The following is a 24,197-nucleotide window of genomic DNA, read 5'->3' as shown; positions in this document are numbered from 1 at the left end:
AAATCAAGACTTCCATGATGCTGGATGGCATGAGACAGACATGAAATATGAAAACAGAATTCTAAACTAGACAACAAATTAAAACCTTCCAATGTGCACACGGAAATTCTGAAAAGTCATTTCTTTGTGACATCATCCCTAAGGAATAAATAGGAATACAGAAAGAAATAAAGTTTTAATTACTGCTAAGCAGCTATATATTCTACAGCATTCAGTCAAACTGTCTAACTCTGTCTAAAGATTGATCTAACCAGACCATGCTGAGTTTAAAAAATAGTAGACATTTTAAAGCTAAAGATAATATAGCTCACCTGTAGGATTTTTTTTTCTTTTGCATTTTTACAATGTGGGAGAGATAGGAGGGCAATATCTTGTCACATTCCTACAAATTTTTGTGATATTTTTAAGCATTTTTTAAATTTCCCACATACTTTCAAGAGTCCTTCCTGCCTTCCGACAGTTCAGCTGCTGTGGTTGGGTTTAATGACCCACTGCCAATCTTCCCCATACTAATCTGCCTCCGCCCTTCTGCCTGTTTCCCTGATTATCTCAATATGGACAATTGCTTGTATTCCCGGTTATTGGATTCTTTCTGACCCTTTGCTCGACTCCTAAGCTCAGCCTCCCTGCCTGTAAGAAGAGCAGATGCTGTTTTCTATCCTGATCTCCACACATATTCCCTGGATGCCATAGGGGAAGGCGCCCAAAGCAGTCTTTTGTGACACAAAGAACTGACCTGAATATCTTTTGCCAGGAAGCTTTGATACAGAGAAATATAACAATAATGATGATCTGACTTGTTCTAAGTAAAAAACTCTGTCCTAATAGTCTTAAAATTCAAAATTTGTAAATTCTTTCATTCCGGATACCCAACTGGATGCAAAATTCCACTTCACAAAGACCCTAATACTGTACATCTGTATTGTGCTCACGCACTTTTGAGCACTTTCATTTACATTTTCTCATTAGGTACTCACAGGCTGGGAAGCTCTCAGGCTCATTATTATTATCTCCATTTTATATACGAGGAAATTGGCTCCTTGGAGCCTTGCTCTCTAACGTAGCTCCTAGTAAACTAATCTCGATGACGCACTATCCATCTTGGGCGAAATATTTGCATTTTAATAAGGGCTTCTTAAAGCTATGGGAGATATTTTGAACCATTTTCACTTCAGCTCTATTATAGTCTTATTGAAGCATCCCTGGAGATGATTATAAATTAAATAAAATGTATTGAGTATTCCCTAGGTGCCAGACACTCTGAGTGTTTTACATTGGTTGCCTCATTTAATCCTTGCAACTCTATGACATATATATTATTATTATATCTTTAAAGTTAGGAATTTTAATACGTGGCAAAACAGAACTTGAATCCCAAAGTCTGCTTCCAGAGACCACGCTCCAAGCGGTCCTTTTACTGTTCATTGACACAACATAGGGACAATTAATCCCCATTAATTTTTTAATATAAAATAAAAAGTATTATATACAAATTTATGCTAATTTCTTATAATTTTGTTTATTTTAATCTTTTTATTGTAATGTAATACAAGTAGATATTAGTAAAGGGAATATTAAAAAGAGCTCTTTTTACATCTATAAAAAATAAAACAAAATTTCAAATTATTCTATCAACAGCAATTGTGCACATACATATCTAAGCACAGGACTGACAGCTGGTTGGACCTATAATCCAGCCTAACAGCATCATTTACAAGCTGTGTTACCTTGGACACATGACCTTGTGTTTGTATTGTAAAATTAATAGTATTTGCCTTACAGGATGTTGGGAGGGTTGAGAATAATAAAGCTCCATGCTCTTATTAACTATTATTATATCTAGTAGCGAGGTATTTTATTATTACTATTGACTATCCTGTGAATTCAGAATTAATACATCCCTATTTTAGAGCTAAACCAAACAAACATCAGAAAGACTAAATGATCAAATTAAAGAATTTGTAGGAGCTGAAACAAGTTTCAAAGGCAGGCCTGCTGGTACTAAGAACATTTTTTTTATTGCACCTCTATGGTGAACCTAAATCACAGTTATGGTTTGTGATTCTCATATTCCTTTACCATTATACATAGATACTTGAACTGAAACAGACCCCATTTCTAATAACACAGAAGTAGGTTTCATGACTTTGATTTAATAGATGATTGAACAGATTTAGTAGTCAGTATATAAAACCTTTCCAAATTCTATTCTACTTTCATGTCCTGTTCACATTTTATTATATTTACAAAGCTATTGTTTGTCAGTTATTTAATTTATTCCTATCAAGACTGCATGCAAAATACTTTTTTTCCTAAAGTAAACATATTTGATCAGAAAGAATTTGAATCATTAGAACATAAACTTCAAACACAGAGGAGTGTTTGGTTTGCTTACTGATGATCCCAAGTTCCTGGATCAGTAAATATAAATGTAGACCAAGTTCCTAACATGAAGTAAATGCTCAAATAATATTTTCTACATGAATAAATACTGCCTTTTGATTTACCAAATGCAAATTGGCTCATGGTTTTTTAAAAAGATCTCCAAAATGTTTTGCTGCTCAACTTTCCATTAAAATCAAGAAGGCAGGCAAGTGATAGGAGGAATTTCTTCTAAGGAAGAAGGTTTTAGAAAATATCCCCCATTTCTTCTGCTCCACTTACCTTGCTCAATTATGAAATCATCAGATTGAATGTCATTGTAGTTGCCACATAAGCCACATGATTTCCCTTTATGCTCCTCAGACAATTTGAGATAAATTCCTGATATTCCATCCCAGGCCAATGAAAATCCAAAGGTTGTTTTCACCAGAATGTAGTCAGCTAGTTTCTCAATGAAAACCTGTCCAATTGTCTGGGGCAATGTTAAACTTAAAACAAAAAAAAAAGGCCACCTAAGAATTATGTTGCAGGTCAATTATAGATGCTGTACTTTCTTCTTAAAGTGACTGAGAAAATAACTAAAACAGAATTATTGCTTGAACTTATTGCATACATTCTGTGTGGAGATTTTCAAAGCAATCATGCTCTAGGAAATCTGAACATTCTTGAAAAATATGAATATTGAAATTAAAAGACAGTAAAAATGACATTATCCCTGTACCAATTTGGAGCTTATACTTACACCTGGATGCTTCTTCAAATAACCAAAAGTATACACCTGCTAATCATCAGTAATTCGTAATATCAGGGAAACAACCTTGCCTATTTAGAAGAATGAGAGCTTAAATATGATTTTACTTAGAAAATTATAAACAATGTAAAATTTCTGCACAACAGTTTTGAAGTGGATATAAATGATCAACATATAAGCACACTAGAGTTCTAATTTTAATTTTATTTTCAATATATCTACAAAAAATAGGGGCTTCTGTCAACAAAATGTCACTTTGGCATAAGTAATTGCTTTCTAAAAAAATGTCTAGGGATGGTTAATTGCAACTTACATTTGAATGTCGTAAGAATATTTTCAAGGTTATAATATTCTTTTTCATACAGTATTACATAGAGATTATATTCATAACCTTTAAATTGGATAGAGTTTGGTGTATTTAACAACAGCTCTATAGAATATTTACATTCTAATTTTTCCTGATTCAGTGTCTAATTTTTCTATTTATCAAAGCATGTGCACATACAAAGAAAATGGGAGATATAAGAGAACTAAAATTAAACAATGACATTTTTAAAAGCAAAGTCACCTATAAGGCATATGAAAGAGTACAGTTCTCCTCCTATGCAAGAGTAATGCAGAAAAAATTGGTGCTAATAATTTTTAAAAATGGAAAACAACACACTTCCTTTAAAACAGCAATATCAAACTAATATTATAAACCTTACTGTAAGATAGGTGGTTATTAGGTGTATTTATGCATTCCTCTCAAAAATTTCAAATTGGTGATTCTTTTCCAGAGAAAACATGGCCACACATAATGAAAATGATAAAATTAAACATAAAAGTACTCAAAAATAATAATTTTTAAAGTAGTAAGCAATATAAAACATTTCTAACCATTTGCATAGTTGTGCTTTGCTTTGTTCTATGTTTTGTTTCTGCAATACTGGAGACTGAATGCAAAGCCTTACAAATACTAGCCAAACACTATATAACTCTGAACTACATTCCTAGCCCACAAAAACCTTTTTGCAGTGTTTCCATAAAATTAGTTATAAACACAGGAAAATAACTAAAATTTTAAATTTAAGAATAAATGAAAAAGACTACTTAGCTAAATATATTCTTATTTAAATTGTAAATTTGAGAAACATAGTAAATCAGTAAGAAATAACATTGAAATAATATCATTTGCTTTGAGAGTGTAAGCTTATAAAAACGATACCATAAAAAGTGGATCTTGCTGAGTGTGGTGGCACATGCATGTAATCCCAGCACTCAGGATCCCCGCACTTGAGGCAGGAGGACCACCTCAAGTTCAAGGCCAGCTTGAGATACATAGCAAGACCTTGTCTCCACAACAAAAGAGAATCTATTCTATAAGTATATTTTATAATTTTTAGATGTTAATTGATGGAAGTATAGTTTAATTGAGGGTAATTTTTAAATTTAATAGACAATATTTGAAAAGAAAGGTAGATAACTGATTACCTTGAAGTTTATAACATAAAAGAATGCTACCGTGGAGGATAATAGAGCTAGATGAATAAGTTTAAGACAAACTCCATGTACAATAAAATGAGTTCTGAATTTATTTTATAATAGCAAACATTAAAATGAATCCATAGATTAATGCCAAAAAGCACTCGGGAGCTCATTTGTGCCCAAACTGCTTGTTTCTCAGTTGAGAGAACTGAAACCCAGAGAGGTAAGGCTTTCTGTGCAGAGCCGCACACGTTTAAGCTCATCTTGGCAAATATTTCTCTACCACTTGCTGCAAGTTAGGCCCCCAGCCAGAAACAGCATGAGTATAAAGAGCATTACTGCCTATTAAGAAAATCACTCTTTTCCTGTCATACAACTGTAAATCCTCATAGAAATGCTTTCTTTTTACTAAAACTAAATATTATGCCTTCCATTTAGCAAAGCTAGTATTCTTGAAAATCTATCTGAATGGTATCTCTGTTTTACAAAACATCATAGTTTTTGAGGGCCTGTTGTATTACCAAACATCTCACATAGAGAATCTTAAACTAATTAAATCATGTATGGGAAATACAGGTTTAAATATATTATCTTCAGCTCAATTGCTAAGCTTTCTTTTTACAAGAAAATGATACAGAAAATAAATGCACAGAGGTGGAAGAGTTGTTCCTGCTTCCAGAGTGTAACAAAGCTTGTCTGGTGCTAGGTCCAAAGCCTTTTCTGCTACTGCTTGCTGCCTCTTGAAGAATCTGAACTGAGAAATGCCACCATGATTGGAAAGAATCCCCACGGTCCAAAGGTTTGAGAGTGAATTCTGAATGATAGATAAAATTGTTCCACCCCACAATTTATTATTTCTGGCATAACTAAGCTAAAGTGGATGTCTAGATAATTACTTAGACTACAAGGTAGATTGTTCCACAGCATTTCTAGATTAAAATGCTTAAAGTCTTCTGTAAAATACATAATCCTCTCCTTTTGCCAAAACACTCAGGTTTTATTCTTGGCAAATAAGAATCCAGAATCAGCTCCTCTCTGATTTGTTCTACAAGGCCAGATATTGATTGACTCTGAGACTCTGTCAGAACTTCAATGGGAAGTCTCAAGGGGCATTCAAACCTCATTCGCACAAAGTTGGAAATGACTCTCAGAAACCTTTCCAGACTTAAATAGATTTTTGTAAGATCCTGCTTTAAAGAAAATAAAAAGTATTTAAGAAAGATGGCAAAATCATCAGAGCTGAACTATAAGATATATCTTGAACTTCTGAAGGAAAAATAATACCATTTCTATGTTTACAAACAAACAAGATACCTTGTATCCTGCAAGGCTGTTAGGAAGGGTAAACTGGTTCAATTCCTAATAATCCGCTTATTTGGTATCAAAATCTACTTAAATTTTGATGTCTAGGTGATACAAATTTCAGACTACTGTTCATGAAGAAATCTTTCCTATTCTCCACAATTCACTTTCAGTCTGTGATACTTGAAAGTTGTCTTAATTCATGTTATTTTATTATATTAGTCAGCATATCTTACCTGATTCCATCCTTTTGAATTTCATGACCATAAATTCGAATTTCTTCTTGGTTTGAAAAGAATAAGCTTATTGCCCGATAACAAGAATACACTGAACCAAAGCATTTAGGGCTATTATGAACCTTTGAGGAAAACAAAACAAAAGATAGCATAGAAAACAACACCAAACACAAACATATAATATCCATTTCAGTTTCTAAATTTACAACATATGTTTCCAATTCTATACTATCCTTAGTCTCATGACCCTAAGTGGAAAGTTATGACCACACTTAGGATTTTTGGAAGGAAAGAAATATTAACCTCATAAATTGATAGAATCAACATTTTAAATGCAAATTAACTCAGCATATTTTTAAGTTGATCTGAATCTCTACATGCTAGACATTAGTATTCTGAAGCTAATTGATATATATTGGGAAAAATTGGTTCTGATGGGAAAATTATATGTTTTACCTGTTACAGAATCATAAGATAAAGCTGCAAACAGAGCAAGAGCACACTGTATTAAGCAACATTTAAAAGTGATCATAACTGCTCTAAAAATAAAATTTATTTTATTTGGCTTTATTTCCAGATACTTTAGGGAATAATAATGAGACATTTGGTTTGCTAGTAAAAAGAAAAATAAAGAAAGGAAGATAAGTGTAGAAGAAAAAGAGAAGAAAAGAGAAAGATGAATGTTAGATTCTCAGATCAAAAGGTCTAAAATAGTAAAGTATAAAAATGAAACCATAAATAACTGGAAGAAATATATCTATAAAAGATCAATATCTATAAATGGAAATGAACTTTTTGTTTGTGGTGCTGAAGATTGAACCTAGAGCCTTGCACATACTAGGCAAGTGCTTTACCACTAAGCTACCTCCCCAGCCCTTGAACTTTCATGCAGAAAACCAGTAAAAAAATCACCAATAATAAGACACATTTTAAAGACTATAGCAATTTAATATGTGAATTTAATGTTCAATCAATAAATTTTGTTGATCACTATTATATACTTGGCACTGTTCTAGATCCTGGAGATATAGCAGTTAACAAAACAGACAAAAATACTTTTCTTCATGAAACATATTTCATTACAGGAAGACAGTTTAAAATATAACTAACTATGATGTATGCTAAGGAAAAACACTCAGAGAAAGAGAACAATTATATTTGTCACAGCTTGGGGCGCAAATTTATGTTGAGTGGCCACTTTCTGAGGTGGTGGGATTCTGAGATGGGCGCCATGACATGCCAAATGGGAAATCCAGAAGCCTATTCTAGGGAAATGGAATATGAAATGCAAAAGCCTGAAAAGGGAGTATGACAGGAAATGTTCTCAGATCACTAGCCATTTGTTAAGATCCAAGAAACAGGAAAGCCAATACAGGAAGCAGAATAACAAAATTTTCCAGGAGGACAATGTAAAGAAGTCCCAAGCACTAGGTACATAGTAGCCCTTGAAGGTAGCCAGCCTTGATCAAAGCACACAGGAAGAAAGCATCGGAGATCAAATGTTTCATGAGGAAAGATAAAGTTAGATATTGCCATAACCAAGAAGTTTTACAGAGAAAGATTTGGAGGGGAAACATTAGTGACTGTAGCTAAGAAAAATCAAAGAAAGAAGGGATAAAATTGTTTACCCTAGGAAAATGTACAAGAGAAATACAATCACATTATCCATTGGAGTCAGCTGTAAAAAATATTTATGTAGCGACAATAAAGTAAAACCCACACCTTAATTTAACAAAGAATAGTGATGGGTGAGGGGAAAGGAAAGAGAAGTGGTATATAAGCACGCATCTGAGAATATGTGTGTGTGTGTATGTATGTGTGTGTGTGTGTGTAACTAATTGTGAAGTGTGTTGTAATGAACAGGATTCTTCATTTTTTTTTCTTAGGAAGTTAATAAATAAGTCTTAACTGTAAAAAATTTAAAAATGGTAGCCTATTTTTATGTAAGATAAAACCCAGAAGAAGCAACTAAAAAGTTCGGGATAATTGTCTCTGGGGAACCAGACTTCAGCTGGGGAGCGGGGGAAGACAGGGCTATTTTTGCTATATATACCTTGAAGAAATCTTTTAAATTGTGTATATGTACTATTTCCATAAAAATTAAATAAAACTCAAGGTTTCTATGGGTAAATTGATGCCACTAGAGACCATACTCATAGTGACATAAATCAGACCTACATGTGTAAACATCGTATTTTCTCCCCATTGTAAGAAATTGAAAGAGTAAATAAAACCCAAAAGGTACAAGAGATATTGTGAAAGGGAAAGAACTTGCTCAAAGGGAAGGAACAACTGGGATGAGGGAAAGGAAAAAAAGGAAAGAAAGAAGGAAGGGGAAATATCTATATATATGTGGTCTGTAAAAGGATAGCTGGGATAATTGCACTGCTGATGTCTTTTGGTTTATTGAAAAGAACATTTAATGTTTACACTTTTTTGATCAGTTTTGCATCCTTATATCTGATAATCTGAACAACTAATTTGAAGACCACAATATGCAGTATAACAACCACTGGTGAATTCCTAAAAAGAAATTAAATAAAATTTTAATGAAGAAAAATCAGGAGTAAAAAGATAAAAATGTATAAAGATATTTATCAATATGTCTCTTTAAAATACTGATTTTTAGTAGTACTTTTGTAATATGTAATGATTACATTTATTGTGGAAACTTGGTACATGTATATAGTGCACCCTTGTTCTTTTTATATCTCTGTCCCTTACCCACCACCTCTGTTCCGTCTCTTGGTCTCATTTGCTAAAGGTCTACCTCCATGTTTCTTAAATTAAAGAGTAAAATTGAGTTAGATTTTTTTAAAGTCTAAATTTCCAAACAGGCTGTCATTAAATTATTTGAGTATTCATGCATTGAAACGAATACTGTTCATAAAATTCATATTTGCTAAGACTATTTAACTTCTTGATATAGTATTAAATGAAAATGTAGGAAAGAAAATTACACATAGTATAATTTCAGTCTTACAAATATGCATGAGATCCAGAGGGAAAAAAAATTCCAAAAGGAAATCTATGAAGACATTAGCAATGGTAACTCTTGACAGATAATATTATTTTTAAGACTGAATTTCCAAATTTTCTACAAAAGAAGCTAACTACTTTTAAAACCAGGATAAAGAGGACATTTAAGATCAACAGATTTATAGATTTGAAAGCAAAGTTTATCAGTGAAAACGAGACCAGTAAAAACAGTAGCTATTAACTCTGGAGGCGTAATTCAGTCTTGTGTTATTATCAAAGGATGGGTTATTTAGGTGACACTACAGTCCTCGAAAAAGGAAGATACTGGACAAGATCATTTAAAAAGCGTCACAGGAGTACAAGTGACAATACTAGTGCAAGAGTGGAGATGTAAACAACCACGAGAAACAGAGCAGGTGCCCTGTGAGCACTGAAGAGGAAGCCCCCGCTTCCCTATTCAAAGAGCCCTCTAATTTCTTATCCCTATGCCCCATCCACTAACTTTCAATATACTGCATTACTTTTCCCTGCCATAGACCATAAAAAAGTTACAGGTCTCACTTTTAACATCTGCATCACCTAACAGAAGGGGAGCTCTTAGGTAATCCAAATGTAAGTCAAAATTTTAAAAAACTTTTTTAAAAAACAGACTCATTCAAACACATGTTGGCCTTAAAGAGCCTTAGCTTTTAAGCAGGACAATACTGCAGTTTCCTGAATGTGATCAGAAATTCAAAGAAGGACAGAGGGCAGGAAAAGAGCTCCCTGACTTTCTCACTTCAGGGACAGCCACTCTACAGCTTGCATTTGGAGATGTCTCTTACAAATTCATTTGAATCAGGAATGCTACAAGTAGGATCTAACTCTCTCAGTTCAGGCATATAGGGTCAGTTTACCTAGAGATTGTGTGATTCATGTTCTCCATTCTGTAAATGTCAGTTTGTGCTGCAGGTGTCAATTTTTTATTTATTTTACTTTATTTGTACTGAGGATCAAACCCAAAGTTTTATGTATAAGTTTGCACTGTATTACTGAACTATACCCTCGGCCATAGGTGCTATTATTTTAAAAAATCAAAATAGGTTGGCATCTCAATAGAAATGTCAAGAAGTAAGTGTAACAGGAGTTATGCCTGAGCTCACACCTTCCTTGAAAATGATCAAGTAAAATCACGATCAGGGATGTTGACTAGAGTTGATACTATGACATCTGTGATGTCGCTTCTGTATTGCCTATTAAGATCCTGTAACATGGACTCAAATTCCATTTCTCACAGTGCTGTGCTTCATCTCAATAGAATTACTATACAAGAGAGCTATAAATTTGCTTCATTCCATTAAAAAAGTCCTAAGTATTTATTCTGTGACTATTATCTACTTTCCATCACTTTCCCAATAATTGTTAAAGACACATTTTTCTAAAGATAAATTTTAATTTACTTATATCCGAGGATCACCTACCCATACTGTATACCGAGGCTCCAAGGCACCACAATCCTTTGCAAAAATATAAGAACAATTTCCTGGGAAGTAATAGTATATGCCATCAAATGTTTCAAAATGATACTGTCCCCAGGCTTTGCAAATTCCATCTCTTCCGCTGCCCATGTTTGGGACTGAAAAAAAAAAAAAAAAAAAGATGGTATTTAGTATAACAAAACAAATGACACCTCTATCTAGTAATATTCAGACACAGTAAGATAGTCTTTCACTGACATAAATTATGTCTTCCTTGGTGGTCTATATCACAGGCAGAAATAACTAGCAGGAAATTACCAGGTGTTCTCAAAACTATCAAACTCCTTGAAGCAAAACAGGGTCACCAGTTGTTGTGAAGAAAGGATTTATGATAGCAACTTCCTTAATTTTTGCTTCCAAGAAAGACTCTAGGAGAAAGGAAAACCAGGGGAAATGACAAAGGAAAGGAAGGGAATGGTAATAAAATGAATAAGAGGCTCAGGAAAGAAAATGTCACCAAGTATCCAAACAATCACAACAGACAGCATTAAAGCGTTCCAGTCTCCCCAGTTTTTTCAAAATTATCTTTATGATATATAAAGATAAAAATAACTAGTGACAAGAGTCACGTTTCTCTGTCTGGGAACTGGGGCTGGGGAGCATTAGTCATTCAACATTACTGGAAAATAGGAGATCATGACCTCAAACTGGCCAGATTTCAAGCAATATTCATCTTAAATCAAACAACTTCATCTCCTATAACATCATGCCTACCCTTGCAGATAGCCTGCTCTTCAATTTCTATCTTCTGGACCCTTTGCTTTGGCATAACGTGGAATCAATAACATTTACTGAGCACTGTACACAATATTTGCGTCCAATATTTTCATAACTCTATGGACAGCATAAAGATAAGGGATAAATTTTGGTGTCTTTTCTTTTTGTAACTTTAACTTAAATTCATTGGTTTGGCCAACTTTGGCCTTTCCGGGGAAAGACACGGTGATTCATTTTGACAAAGTCTTCCCTGATGGTACGATTACTTCTGGGAGTGTTTTCATGGCATCTTGTTCTTTCCTTTATAGCGCTCAACACGGGTATATTTACTGTGTGTCTACTGTGCGTTGGTTTCCTCCTCTGAACTGCAATCTCAAGAAGGCAGGAGCATGTTCATATTATTCCCCAAGGTATCTTGCAGTACCAAGGCTGGGTTGAGTACATGCTCAACTAATACCGAGTACATAAATGAATATTCGTTGATAGCTGTAACACAGGATCCTTTCTTACATACTATGGACAAAAATATTCAAAAGAAAAAAGTCTGCTTCCTTGAGGAACCCTCAGTACTGCTTCTATCTTATGTAAAGGATATCCACTTAATTCAAAGTCAAAAAGAATATCTGGCTCCAAATAATGAATACACTTCACAAACTAAAATAGAAATGAGTAAGAAGCTTGTCTTACTGGGATTGTAGTATATAAAGTGGAAAAATACCTGAAGAAATAGTCAGTATCAATGAGAATAGAAAGTGGGCATATCTATTTTCTTCTGAAGGCTTCTAAATTACCTTGAATCACTGAAAATGAATCATGAAACCTGTAGTTCATACACAGTACAATTGCTCTAACTCCCAAGGGATAAAAACTACTGTAGCAAATTATGCCTTAATGTTCTCTTCAGTGTCCCATAATTCTTGCGTAAATATCTCTGAAACTTACCAATCTGGCACCTTGTTCCAAGAGCCTGAAATATTTGGCAGTCGCATGTACCAGTCTTAGAACAGAAAGCTCCGTTAAGGCATTCATAAGGACAAGAACCTGTGGGGCAAAATAATAAGTTATTTTCGGACATGCATCACTTCTTATAAACATAATATGTCAAGATCTAGCTTGGACTAACTGTAACCACTATTAATTTAAACAGAACCCTGGGCCTCTTGCCTCAAGAAGCTGAAGAATTAAACTCAGCAAATCTCTACCCAGTTCATTTCATTATGTGTGCTGTGAAGCGAGAAGGACGGCTTTTTTCATCTCAAGCTACTCTGAGAGCAAAGGTTAGCCTTCTTCGAGTAACTGAAAGGTCAAGTTCCCATGTAAGGAATTCCTGTCCCCAATGACAAGAACCAGAAATACACAAGCTCCAGATGATTACGTTGATAGACTTTGGCAGCAGCTGCACACCGGATGGGTTCCTTCTCCAGGAGCAAGCATTGTCTTAAAACTAAAGTCCATCATTAACTTGAGGGATCAGGCAGAGCATGAAACTCAAAAGGAAGCTCCCACTCTTGAAGAGAACGATTAAACATTTCATTTGGATTTATCTGAATCCCCAGGCTCGATTACAAATGTTGCAATCTTTGGAACCCCGTGCTTACCGTGGGTGAGGCAGAAGCCAAGTCACTTCTGGCTGCCACCAAAAATATTCTTGCTTTCAGGGAAAGAAAAATTGCTGCAGAGAATTGCATTGCAAAGAGAAAGCAAGTAACTGTGCACTCTAACCTGAGTTTTGCCATCATCTCCTGAGTGACTTTTAAAAATGCAAATGGCTCACAGTGCAAATTTTTCTTCTATCCAGGAGATGACAAGAAGCAACTGGAGCAACTCAGGCAAGCAGGATTTAAGTTACACATCAGGAGAACTACAAAGTATCTTTTGAGTCACCATAAAGTATGACCGAAGAAGTAATATTTCCTGGACTACATCAAGTTCGTGGCAGACATTCATCTTACTGCAATAATTTACCCAGAGTTCTGCCAAAGACAAGAAGGAACAAATCCTACTATTCTTTTTCACCCTAATATCCACTGATGTCTTCTTACATTGAAAAATATACAAATCTCTAGGTAAATCCTAAGTGAAAAAAAAAAATAAGCTGTTTTAACACAAGCCGTACATATAAGTGAAATATGAACTTAAAAGCGCTTTTTCATGAAGGGATACCTATATCTTTAAACTATATCATATCTGCACACCTGTAATCCCAGCACTCAGGAGGCTGAGGCAGGAGGATCATTGTGAGTTCAAGACCAGCCTGGGCTACAAAGGCAGCCTGAACTCATAGGCAGCCTGAACTGCATAGCGAGACCCTGTCTCAAAAAGACCAAAAAAAAAAAAAAAATTGTAAACTATATCATATCACAGTCTTACACTTTGCTAGTGAATGGATGTCTAAATATTTAGATAAATGTATCCCCCTCAAAAATTTATTTACACTCCTACTTATTCTCTTAAGAGAATAAAATCAAACCAAAACTAGTGAGGGTCATTGCTGTGCTTAACATAAGAATTTCTATTTTTTTTAGATACTTTCTGAAATAAATTTTAAACCACCATCAGCATTTTGCATAATGAAAATGAGAAGTTAGTATTTTTTAAAAGGGGTGTTAAGGAATCAAGGAGCAGGTAATTAGTTCAGAAAAAAATGGCTTCTGATACTAAGTCATATTTTCCATGGTCATGCACAAAGCATGTTTAGCTTGAGTTATTTCTAAAAATAACTTGAATTCCTATAGGGAGTAAACTAAAATTATTACTGTTATTACTAGCCTAGCTCAGTTTCCTCCATGAAGTATATGGAAGCAATAAAGAACTGACTCAATATATCTCTCAAAGGGATCTTTGGAGAAAAGAAATACAAAGCCCAGGTATTGGCACTGACCTTTGATTTTGCTCTCACCCCAATTAATAGCTTCATGGAAAAAATATCTTGGAGAAGTTGCTTCAATCTTTAAAAGGGAGAAATAGGAATTGAAAACAGTTAAATTATTTAATTCAAATTAAACATGCAAATATAAAAATATGTTAATTAGCTATAAATATAGAAATTATACAGTGCTGACTTGCAGTTCCTTAGGGGATGGGGGCTAACACGGTGAGGCAGAAAGGGTTCCTCTGACTGGTGTTTTTCTTTTTTTTTTTCTTTTTTTTTTGGTTTTTCTCCGGTACCGGGAACCGAACTCACGACCTTGCGCTTGCCAGGCAGGCACTTTGCCGCTGAGCTAAATCCCCAGCCCCCTGACTGGTGTTTGACGATCAAGTCTCAAGCCTTTGTCTTGCCTCTTCCATGGCTTTGCCATTTGCCTTCTCCACTCTCTGTCCGCACATCCCTTCCTCCTTTCCCTGCTCATACCCCATTGAGAAGTGAGCTTGGCTGGGTCTAACCTTTGCATTAACAGGCTGCTTTGATCACAGAAATGGTAGGTCTCTGACATTTGCAGGGGCAGGTGGGTTTAGAGAAATGCATGAGGCTGACAGACCCACAGCGCATGACGTCCAGGCAGCCTGAGCACCAGTCTGCAGAGACACCACTCTCAGAAGCACCTGCCGTGTTTCAGGGTCAGTGTGTCACCTTCAGCTGTAAGGAGCTGATGCTTTAAAGTTCACAGAAGACTTCAATGTATCTCTTTTTAGAGTCTAAGATAGTTCCAGAAGTGGTTATGAGCATGAATTACAGAACCAAACAGACTTGAATTAGAGTCCTGACTCGGACATTGCTTATACTAGGCAGTGTTCCTAACCTTGCAGTGCCTGTTCTCTCATCTGTAAAATGCAAACAGTAACAGCACCTACTTCTTTGTGCAATATATGTAAAGCTTTTAGCATAGGGCCTTACACAGAAAATAAGAAATAGATTTATATTAATCTAAACAATCCTTATAAAAATTTAAGATTTATGATAGTGTCAAACAACTTCAGTTTGCTAGCACTAATCAAGTGTAGATTATTATTCCAACTCAATGCCAGCTGAGTGTGCATCCTTTCCAGTAGCAGTTTTCTGTTCATCAGGAAAAAAAACACACCCCAAGTTTGCCACATAATTATCAAATTGAGTAGCTGGGGATGTTAGAAAAATTGAGAAGGGCAAAGGGTAAGAAAGGAGGTAAATATGTGATATGAGGAACAAAGTCCTTTCTCCACAGATTCAGCTCACTCTGCTACAAGCAGTTTTATTTTGACATTTTCTTTCCACCCCAGTACTTTTGTTCAGCCCACTCCACACTGCATGCAACTATTCTCATGCTGTCTCACCATTCTAAACTCCTTACCCAATACCATAGCTCAAAGTTCACTGCTCCCTGCGTTCAGTCTTCCCAAGTATCATTCTCACCGTTCAGTCTCCCCTGTTGGTTTTTGTCTCTGCCTTCAAACTCCCAACAGTTTTTGATTCCACTAAGACAGCCAGTCGTATCATTTCGTCTGCTATGTTATTTCTGGCTACCCAAATCTAACATAGCCCTCAATATTACTGGTTACCAACATCCTCCCGCTTGGCTCTATAACGATTTATGTGAATCCCTTTTGTGGAAGTCAATCAATCAATCTGATATTTATCAAAAGTGTATAATAACTTTAACTGCCTCATACTGACTTGCAACCTTGAACAAACTAATCTGCTTGGTCTCAGTTTCTCAATCATAACAGGAATAACAGTAACTACCACACAGAATTGAGAGGATTAAGTGAATTAAGTGATAATACACAGGAATAACACCTGGCAGATAATAAGGGTTGTAAATATGCTAATTGTTTTTATTATTAGGCAAAAACTAAAATGAAATACATTGGATGACACTAGACCAAGGTAAAACATGTAATTTATTTCCAGCTTCACCTAACCTCTGCTGCCTTAATGGAAATTACCAGGACTATGTAAGACATTCACTTCCTGATCACCCCAGCATTTATCCTATTTACCCAGCATCACAGCACATTCCACCAATGTAAAAATGTGACACTCTGCTTATTATTCAAACATATCTGAACCTAGAATTGCATCTTACATTGATAATTGGGACCATTTTTATTTTTATGTCAAGTAGACCATGACAAATAATGGATGGTGTCTATGATTCAGTGAACTAGTCACACAGAAATGACTTCTTTGTGGACCTATTTCTACTAGAAGTGGAGTTTCTAGATAATAAATACTGCTGTTCTTGTTTATATCTCTAACACAATTCTGGTATGTGAGCAACAAATTCCAAATGAACTGGAAAAGGACATTGTTCAAATGGGCATGAGCCTGCCAGGGTGTTTAGAGCCATGACCGCAGCAGACTATTGATGCCTTTTCGGCCTTTCTTGAGTTCACCTCGGAATTCCTTTGGGTTCTGTGTACATTAAAAGCCTCCAACCTCAAGCCTCACTTTTTTCTGTCTCTGTCTCTGCCTCTGAGCAGAATCCAGGCAGGACAAATGACAGGAAATGCCTTTGCTTCCCTCCAGAGGCCTCCTTTGCCTGGTAGGAAACAGGAATTAGTAGATAAATATTCCAGCTTTCCCATCTCTTGCAGAAATGATTGTAGGACACAGTTCCTCAGAGTCCCCAAACAAGGATTATCTCTCCCCTCCTTCTCCCAGTTTTGTCTATCCCTCACTTATGTGCTTCCCTAAAAATTAACCAGCACCTAAATCCTGGAGTGTTTCTGTGCTTGCTTTCAGGGGAAGCGTTGCTGAAGCGGAATACAGATGTGAATCCCCCAGGCAGTGTGCACATATGCACGGCGTAACTAATAAAAGAGGACAGGCTATTCTCCCTCCTTCCCAGTTGCATCTCCTCAAGAGGGTGAGCAGCTCAGAGAAATACAGTCTTCAAGTGGGAGATCACTGTGACACACAGTGCACATTTCTGGAAGGCTGTGTCCATCCTTTCCTTCCTCATCTCATTGCCAGTGTATTTCTGAGTCCTTTGCTTGCATCGGTTCGGTGCTGTTTTCTTCCAGCAGGGGAATCACTCAGTGCGTGTGAATGGCTTTATCACACACAACACACCCATCCTGAACAATGCTGGGTGTTTACAACCTCACTGTCCTTCTTTAACATTTCTTATAAAATTTGTTCATATAAATTTGGCATCTGTTCCCTAAGTACAAGTAGAGGAACAAGCTTCCTGCTCTTCATTCTCCCTAGGACGGAAAGCAAGGCAAGGTAAGTGTATTCCTCACTTAGTAACAGAAGAGAGGTATCACCCTTACTCTACATGCACAGTAGGCTAATCCCAGCCAATAAGGCACTGTGTGTGACACTGTTGGTGCGTATTTAACAGGTTCCTCAGACTAGTGGGTCTACCAGAATGTACTTTTCTCAAAATCAGACTTTCTACTAAGTCATTCAGATACCCTTTTTTGGTTAATATATTCTACTAGCAAAGATATAGTTTCTCAGGGAAAATTACTTAACCATAACACATAAGTTCCTATGCATATAAAACAGTAAAAAATAGTGTTTTATTCTGCATAAAATCCTTTTCCATTCTTTATAAATAAAGGTCTCCATTTTCACAAGAATCAATTATTTTTGTCTTCTAAACTATCAAAGAAGAATATCAAATCTGTCCCTCATTTATCTACTAATTCTCTTCAGTTAACACCCTAAAACAGACAAATTCAGGCATCCATTAGAAAATTCTAGTAGAAATTGTTTGCATTTCAACATTTGTCAAAGGCTTCCTTAAATATTTATGTGTTCACCATATGAATTTTCAACTCATATTACTTTCCTAAAAAATAACACTACTGAGTTAGGATTCTCTATTTTGCCATCTATCTTTTATGGAGAAATATTGCATAAACCCATTCATTTGAACATTCAAGCCATAGTTTTAAAATAATGCAATTATGTTATCCAGTATTCTTTATATGAAGGAACCCAGGGGGGGAGTCTTTTCAAATTCAATGAAGAAGAAATTCCTTCCCCTCCAGAGCTAAAAAAAAAAGGTCACTTCTTCAGAGATGCCCATAGTTTAGATTTTTTTTCAGAATACATGAAAGCTATCTCTCAGGACACCAGAATCCTTTTGCAGCATTTAAATCATATCATTTCCATCTATCTCAGTCTCTTTTTGAATGTATTTTTAAATTATTATTCTCCTAATGAATATCATTATTAATTTCTAAAGCAATTCAAATATTTTGGCAAGTACATGGGATTAAACCTTCCATAAATGCTTCAAGCTTATCAGAGAAGTAGCAAAAAGAAAAAAAAGCATGTCACTTTGAACAAGTTGGTATGAAATGAACATGAACTTGAGGGTCGCACAAAAGCAGTGGAGCTTTCACTGTGCCCCTTCCTCCTCCTTCCTGTCCTGTCTCTGGCAGTCTGCTCCCCTGAACAAAGATCTCATTGTTCCAGTGAAAGCAGGGTCCAAAGAAGAATGGGTTATTTCTCCGCCTCCCTCTCCCTCTGAGACATAACCTACCTGTGCTGCTAAAAGAGCTCTTTTTTGTCGATTTTCATTAAACTCATTTCTGGAAGAAAACAAAAAGAACTTGTATAGTTAGAGGCCCCTAGGCAACCTGAACAAGCCTTTCCCAAGAGAGAGCCGGTGTTTTCCTCCTGATTCCATCACTTTATCAAAGAGGTCTTTCTTGGTTTAACATTTAAAAGGTCTCCCTCCCCTTCTTGAAGGGGTTAGATTTGGGTGGTTGAGATGTCTCATTTTACAAAATTTGGGACTGTCCCCAAATCTCCTCAGTCTCTGATGTAAACTGCATTTTAGGAAGGAACTTTGAGATAGAAAATAAACAAAATAGTGTAACACTGTATCCCCAACCCATGTATTTTCTCCACATGACTTCATAAATCTGATGAAGAAAGTATCTGCCAAGAATATGCTTGCTTTTTTCAAGCATAAGACTCAATCCTCCCCTGTTCCATGTTATAAAAAATAGATTAACATTAACATGAGAAAGACATCAAATTGCAATTTATCAAAATCAAAATGGTTAATAACTCACTAAGGTACATATTTGTATTATAGTCTTTTATGTTTTGTGCTATATTTACCAATAACAATGTTATTAAAAAGTCAAGTGATGAATACAATTCTGCTTTTCATTAAGCAGATTACTCCAAAGATTTTTATTATTTACTGTTAAATCACTTTACTCTTTTTATCATTAAAAGCTGCTTTACTCTATATTTAAAATGTACACTTTTGTAATCAATAATGTATGCTAATAACAATATAAAGATACATATTACTGAATATAACTTCCATAAAAACACTTAAAATCAAAATAATGTCCCTTTTGTATCTACACCCAGTGGATACCACCAAAAATTCCTCTTAAAATTAAAAGGAAAGAATGTATTTTTGCTTCATAAATAAGGAAATGAATGTTTCATCATTTTCAATTTAGGGGAATGTTTTTTAAAACTACATCTCATGTGTTTTTATAAAGTACTTCATTTCTTATTTTACATAGCAGATACAACTGCCTGCTAAGTTTTGTTCATTCTCGTTAACCTCACGTTTTATAAGACATAAAGAACAAGGATACTCACTTGGATGTCCGTGTCAAGATGGATGACGTGCCAATATATCCTGCCATAAGATGAAAAAATTATATGTTCTGATTATTTAACAGATCATTGTAACCTAAGTTTTAAACAGGTTGAGTTTTACTGTTAGTTATGTCTTACTTTTCAGAAGATTCTGAACAGTAAATTCTCTTTGAGATACTGGAGTGACTGATAAATTCAAAGAAAGAACCAGTGGTGTACACAGATCTACCCAGAGAAATACAATTGAATGAGCCTTAGACTTGAATCAGAGATAGGAGTTTTAGTTCTAGTCCTACCATTCAGTATTTGCACAGCTTAAGCAAGAAATCAAACTTACCACAAAATGACCTTGTTGGGCAAGTTGATCTCCAGCATTGTCTCTAGTTCAATATTCTACGACATCTTTCTCTTTGAGATTTCAGTCACTACCACAATTGGAAGATAGTAGCTTTGACCTCTCCTGTCTTTACCACTTTAATTTCTCCCATTTTCCTACAAGCTACAAAATATGCAGCCCTTCTCAAAGGAAAAACTAACAAGTAGAGGTAAATTAATGCCACCCCTATGAAAACATTTTTAAAGTAATATATAGAAAAAATGTCCTAAAATAATTGAAAATTAATTCTAAACCTCAAATATTATCATTCTTACATCTTTTTATCACTTTTATCATGAAGACGTTAAAGTGCACTAATTCCCCTTATTATGAAATTTTAAATACTTAAATTACACAAACAATTATTTTAAATCATCTTTTAGAAGTGAGAAAGTTCAAATCAGAGCTTCTTCCTGTAAAATTGCACATGATGAGGAAAGCATCATCTTAATAGTCAATTTAAAGATTTAAAATAAGTAAATATCCAAATTTCCTACATTATTAAGAAGTCCCCAAAAGATTGCCTGAATGTCATTTAGTACACACCATTCTAAAGACTTTTAAAATGCTTTACAACATAAGGGGAAACTGTCCCAATTTCTAGAGAAACTAAAATATGATAAATTAAGGTTAAAATTTAATGTAAGTTCTTACCTTGCAATGAAAACAGAAGTATACACAGCAAGAAAATACTCCAGGGTATCATGAAATTGAGTTTTCTCACAATGTTCATTTCAGTGTAGCCTTTCTCCCTGAAATGTAACCAAATTTTTGCTCTTTACTACGATGGCATCTTAGAATGGTATTGGCAGGTACTCAGATTCTACCAAATACAGCTATGTGATAAAGTAATTCAGAAGGGAATCTTAGGCTTTCTAACTACATACAGCATCTGCAGCTTTAGAACTTGCAGACAGTCCTTTGGCTGAGTCTCTCATTAGCAATGCATGGCAGCTTCTTACCTGAGCCGTATTAATTACACCCTACCCCACACCTGCACATCATAAGCCTTTTTAGCTATATCAGCGTTTTATAACTCCTAAAGGCTGCAACATCAAAACAGTACTTGTTAATATTTCTTAATGTCATGAGAGTCAACCCTTAGCCCTAAGTGTTGATCTGTTCTCTATGTTTTAGATTTTTATTCATGAAACAGTGTCCTTTGAAAAAAGGTGAAATAAATTCCTATCAATCTTTCCTAGAATGTCCAGATGGACTCATTGTTTTTCTTTAAGAATTACAAAGTAGATTAAAGCAATGTGCATGTATTCTTAACTCAAATCCTATTATAATATAGTTTAAGATGACATTTGTGTGTGTCCACAGACCTTTCTGTTAAACATGCTATAATAAAAATAGATTTTTAAAAAGATGGTATTCTAATACTTGACTTTAAAAAGAAAATAAAGTAACTCACTCGGCCTACAAAATTGTCACTTAACAGCTTGTTTTTCCATCCTCTATGATAAGAACCCAATCAGACAACAAACACAGACTTCTTATTCCAGCAGTAGGAGCACCCTTCTCTGGAAGCATTTGATTGCTTAGCTTGGTATCAGAGACAAGCTCTAATATTTCATAATGAACTCCATAGAGATGATCTAAGAGATGATCTAAGTGAGTAAAAGCCATGCTTATGTAATGTGTGCATAATTCCATAACAAATTCCATGGATTACCTTCAGCAGTATCAAACTTGTTTAAGAAATGGGGGTACAGTAGTAAGGATTTTCTAACTGCACATGAACTGCTAATGAGACCAAAAAAAAATAAGAATTCTTAATAACCTGTGTTTCCCAGATACTTCTTTGGCAGTGGGTTCCAAATCTTTTCTGTGAATAATTCTTGATACCCTAACATGTTGCCTGTCCTAATATCCTTATATAGTTTCCTGTTTGTATCCCAAGTTCAGTGATAATTTGTTCCTACTTTCTATGATCTTAATTTCTTTCCATTTTTTAAATAATTTCCACTTCCATGAACAAAACAAAATGTTTGCCTAGTAGAGAAAAAAGGCTAATCATGAAAATACACACAAATATCACCAAAATTATAAAGCACTTATCTACCTACATACATGCAGATACACACTCAGTCTGAATTTTAGTTGACAGGTTTAAATAATTTAAGTGTAGCATGTGTTTAATAATATTTTTGAAAGATATTAGTCTTTTATTTTTTAACTAATTAGGTAATTAACTCTAAACAGATAATTTACTTAGTTACTTAGAGTTACATTCTGAATATGAATCCAAAATATGTATCTACATAACAATAACCAAAACTGTGAAATATTCTAGCTTCTTAAAGTAATGGGACAGATAAAGTGGTCATACTATTTAATTTTCTTGCTCTTTTTACAAAATAAATTAAAAGCCTAAGGTTGAAATCTCTTTAGAATCTCCAAAGAAATTCTCAACTAAGCAAAGAAGCTTTTATCCAGAATGTTTATAGCCAATATACATCATTATGTCTCTTCTTAATTTAGAATAATTTCTCTTTGCTTTGTAATTCCCCACATAAAATGCCCTGTAACAAAAGAAATCTATAAAGCATACTTCAAGAATTTTTTCCCAATCTAATAATTGCTTGACTATTTTCTTTAAACTTGAAACTTCCTATATGTGGTACACATTTAGAAAAATCTCAAATGGAAGTCAAAGTTAAATTCCATGATTCAGGCTAGCATTAAGAAATCAACCAATAACAAATGCTGGCAAGGCTGTAGAGAAATAGGAGCCCTTCTCCACTGCTGGTGGGAATGCAGACTGGTGAAACCACTGTGGAAATCAGCTTGGAGATTCCTCAGGAAACTAGGTCTAGAGGTCCCATTCAACCCAGCTATTCCCCTTCTGGGTATTTTCCCAGAAGATCTAAAAACATCATATCATAGCGATATATGTGCACCTATGTTCAAAGCAGCACAATTTGTAATTGCTAAATTGTGGAAGCAACCCAAATGTCCATCCACTGAGGATTGGATAAGAAAATTGTGGTACTTTTATATAAATGAATATTACTCAGCTATAGAGAAAGATAAGTTCGAGGCCTTTATAGGTAAATGGTCCCAACTAGAGACCATACTCATAAGTGAAATAAGTCAGACCTGCATGTGCAAGCACCGCATTGTTTCACTAGTGTAAAACCTGAAAGAGTTCATTTAAACTAGGAGGTATGAGAGACATTGTGAAATGATAGGAAAACACTCAAGGGTAAAGGGCAACTGGGATGTGGGAAAAGAGAAGGGAAAGAAGGAGAAATTTTGTATGTATGTATATACAGGATAGTTAACATAGTTGTTCTACTGTCTGCTATTTCTTTGCTGAAATAAACTGTCAATAAGTCCTTGATTGATCAATATTGCATGTCTCTATCTGTTTTCATGAGAAACCACTTTGAAGATATCAATATGTAATACAAGAAGCATTGTTAATTTCCTACCACTTTTTTTGTAACTCTCTATTGTCTGTACTGCTCTTTTGCTATTTTGTGAAAGGTTGTCTGTCTGTTAATGTTTTCATTTTATTTTTAAAATAAAAAATAAATAAATTTCATGATTCAATAAAATAAATAATTTGATAATACTCATAGTATTAGAAATAATAATACCTCTAGAATTGGATGATAGTAAATAGCAATACAAAGTCACAAAGAAAGTATGGGTTTCTCATATAAACTTTGATACTTTATGAAATTAATTGAAATGTGGTAACTGGATTTTCATCTCAGATTTCATACAGTATTGTTAAACTTGATTCAAAAGCATCACAACTATTTTCATTGAATAAAGTTGAAAATTCCAAGGTTCTTCTGCCTTACGTTTTCAGTACTATTTTTCTATTTTTAACTATATGCATTCAGAAACCGTAAGTTGTTTTGTGTAGTAAAGGTAATGGCTGGAATTATAGGAGGCATTTTCAAGGTGGCTATTCTTTTATAGGTAGAATTTAGTATGCTTTCAGCCT

At 34.8% G+C, this 24,197-nt stretch overlaps 1 protein-coding gene across 1 annotated transcript in view; it reads right to left on the bottom strand.

The window, feature by feature from the left end:
• The window catches only part of Otogl (otogelin-like), a 128,656-nt gene extending 107,691 nt beyond the window's left edge, over positions 1-20,965 (bottom strand). Inside the window, exons 1-8 of the mRNA XM_005374364.1 lie at positions 20,888-20,965; positions 19,858-19,897; positions 18,770-18,818; positions 14,233-14,299; positions 12,294-12,392; positions 10,578-10,732; positions 6,139-6,260; positions 2,665-2,870 (exon numbers count right to left, since the gene is read on the bottom strand). Coding sequence (XP_005374421.1) covers positions 2,665-2,870; positions 6,139-6,260; positions 10,578-10,732; positions 12,294-12,392; positions 14,233-14,299; positions 18,770-18,818; positions 19,858-19,897; positions 20,888-20,939 — 790 coding nt within the window. The 5' untranslated portion in view covers positions 20,940-20,965. The remainder of the gene's footprint in view (positions 1-2,664; positions 2,871-6,138; positions 6,261-10,577; positions 10,733-12,293; positions 12,393-14,232; positions 14,300-18,769; positions 18,819-19,857; positions 19,898-20,887) is intronic.
• Positions 20,966-24,197: the final 3,232 nt, after the last annotated feature.

The sequence above is a fragment of the Chinchilla lanigera genome, unplaced genomic scaffold (assembly GCF_000276665.1).
Source record: "Chinchilla lanigera isolate Chin_1 unplaced genomic scaffold, ChiLan1.0 scaffold00004, whole genome shotgun sequence".
NCBI classification, from domain to species: Eukaryota; Metazoa; Chordata; class Mammalia; order Rodentia; family Chinchillidae; genus Chinchilla; species Chinchilla lanigera.
Note: the sequence above shows the minus strand (reverse complement) of the source record. Positions and strands in the feature narration are given on the sequence as shown.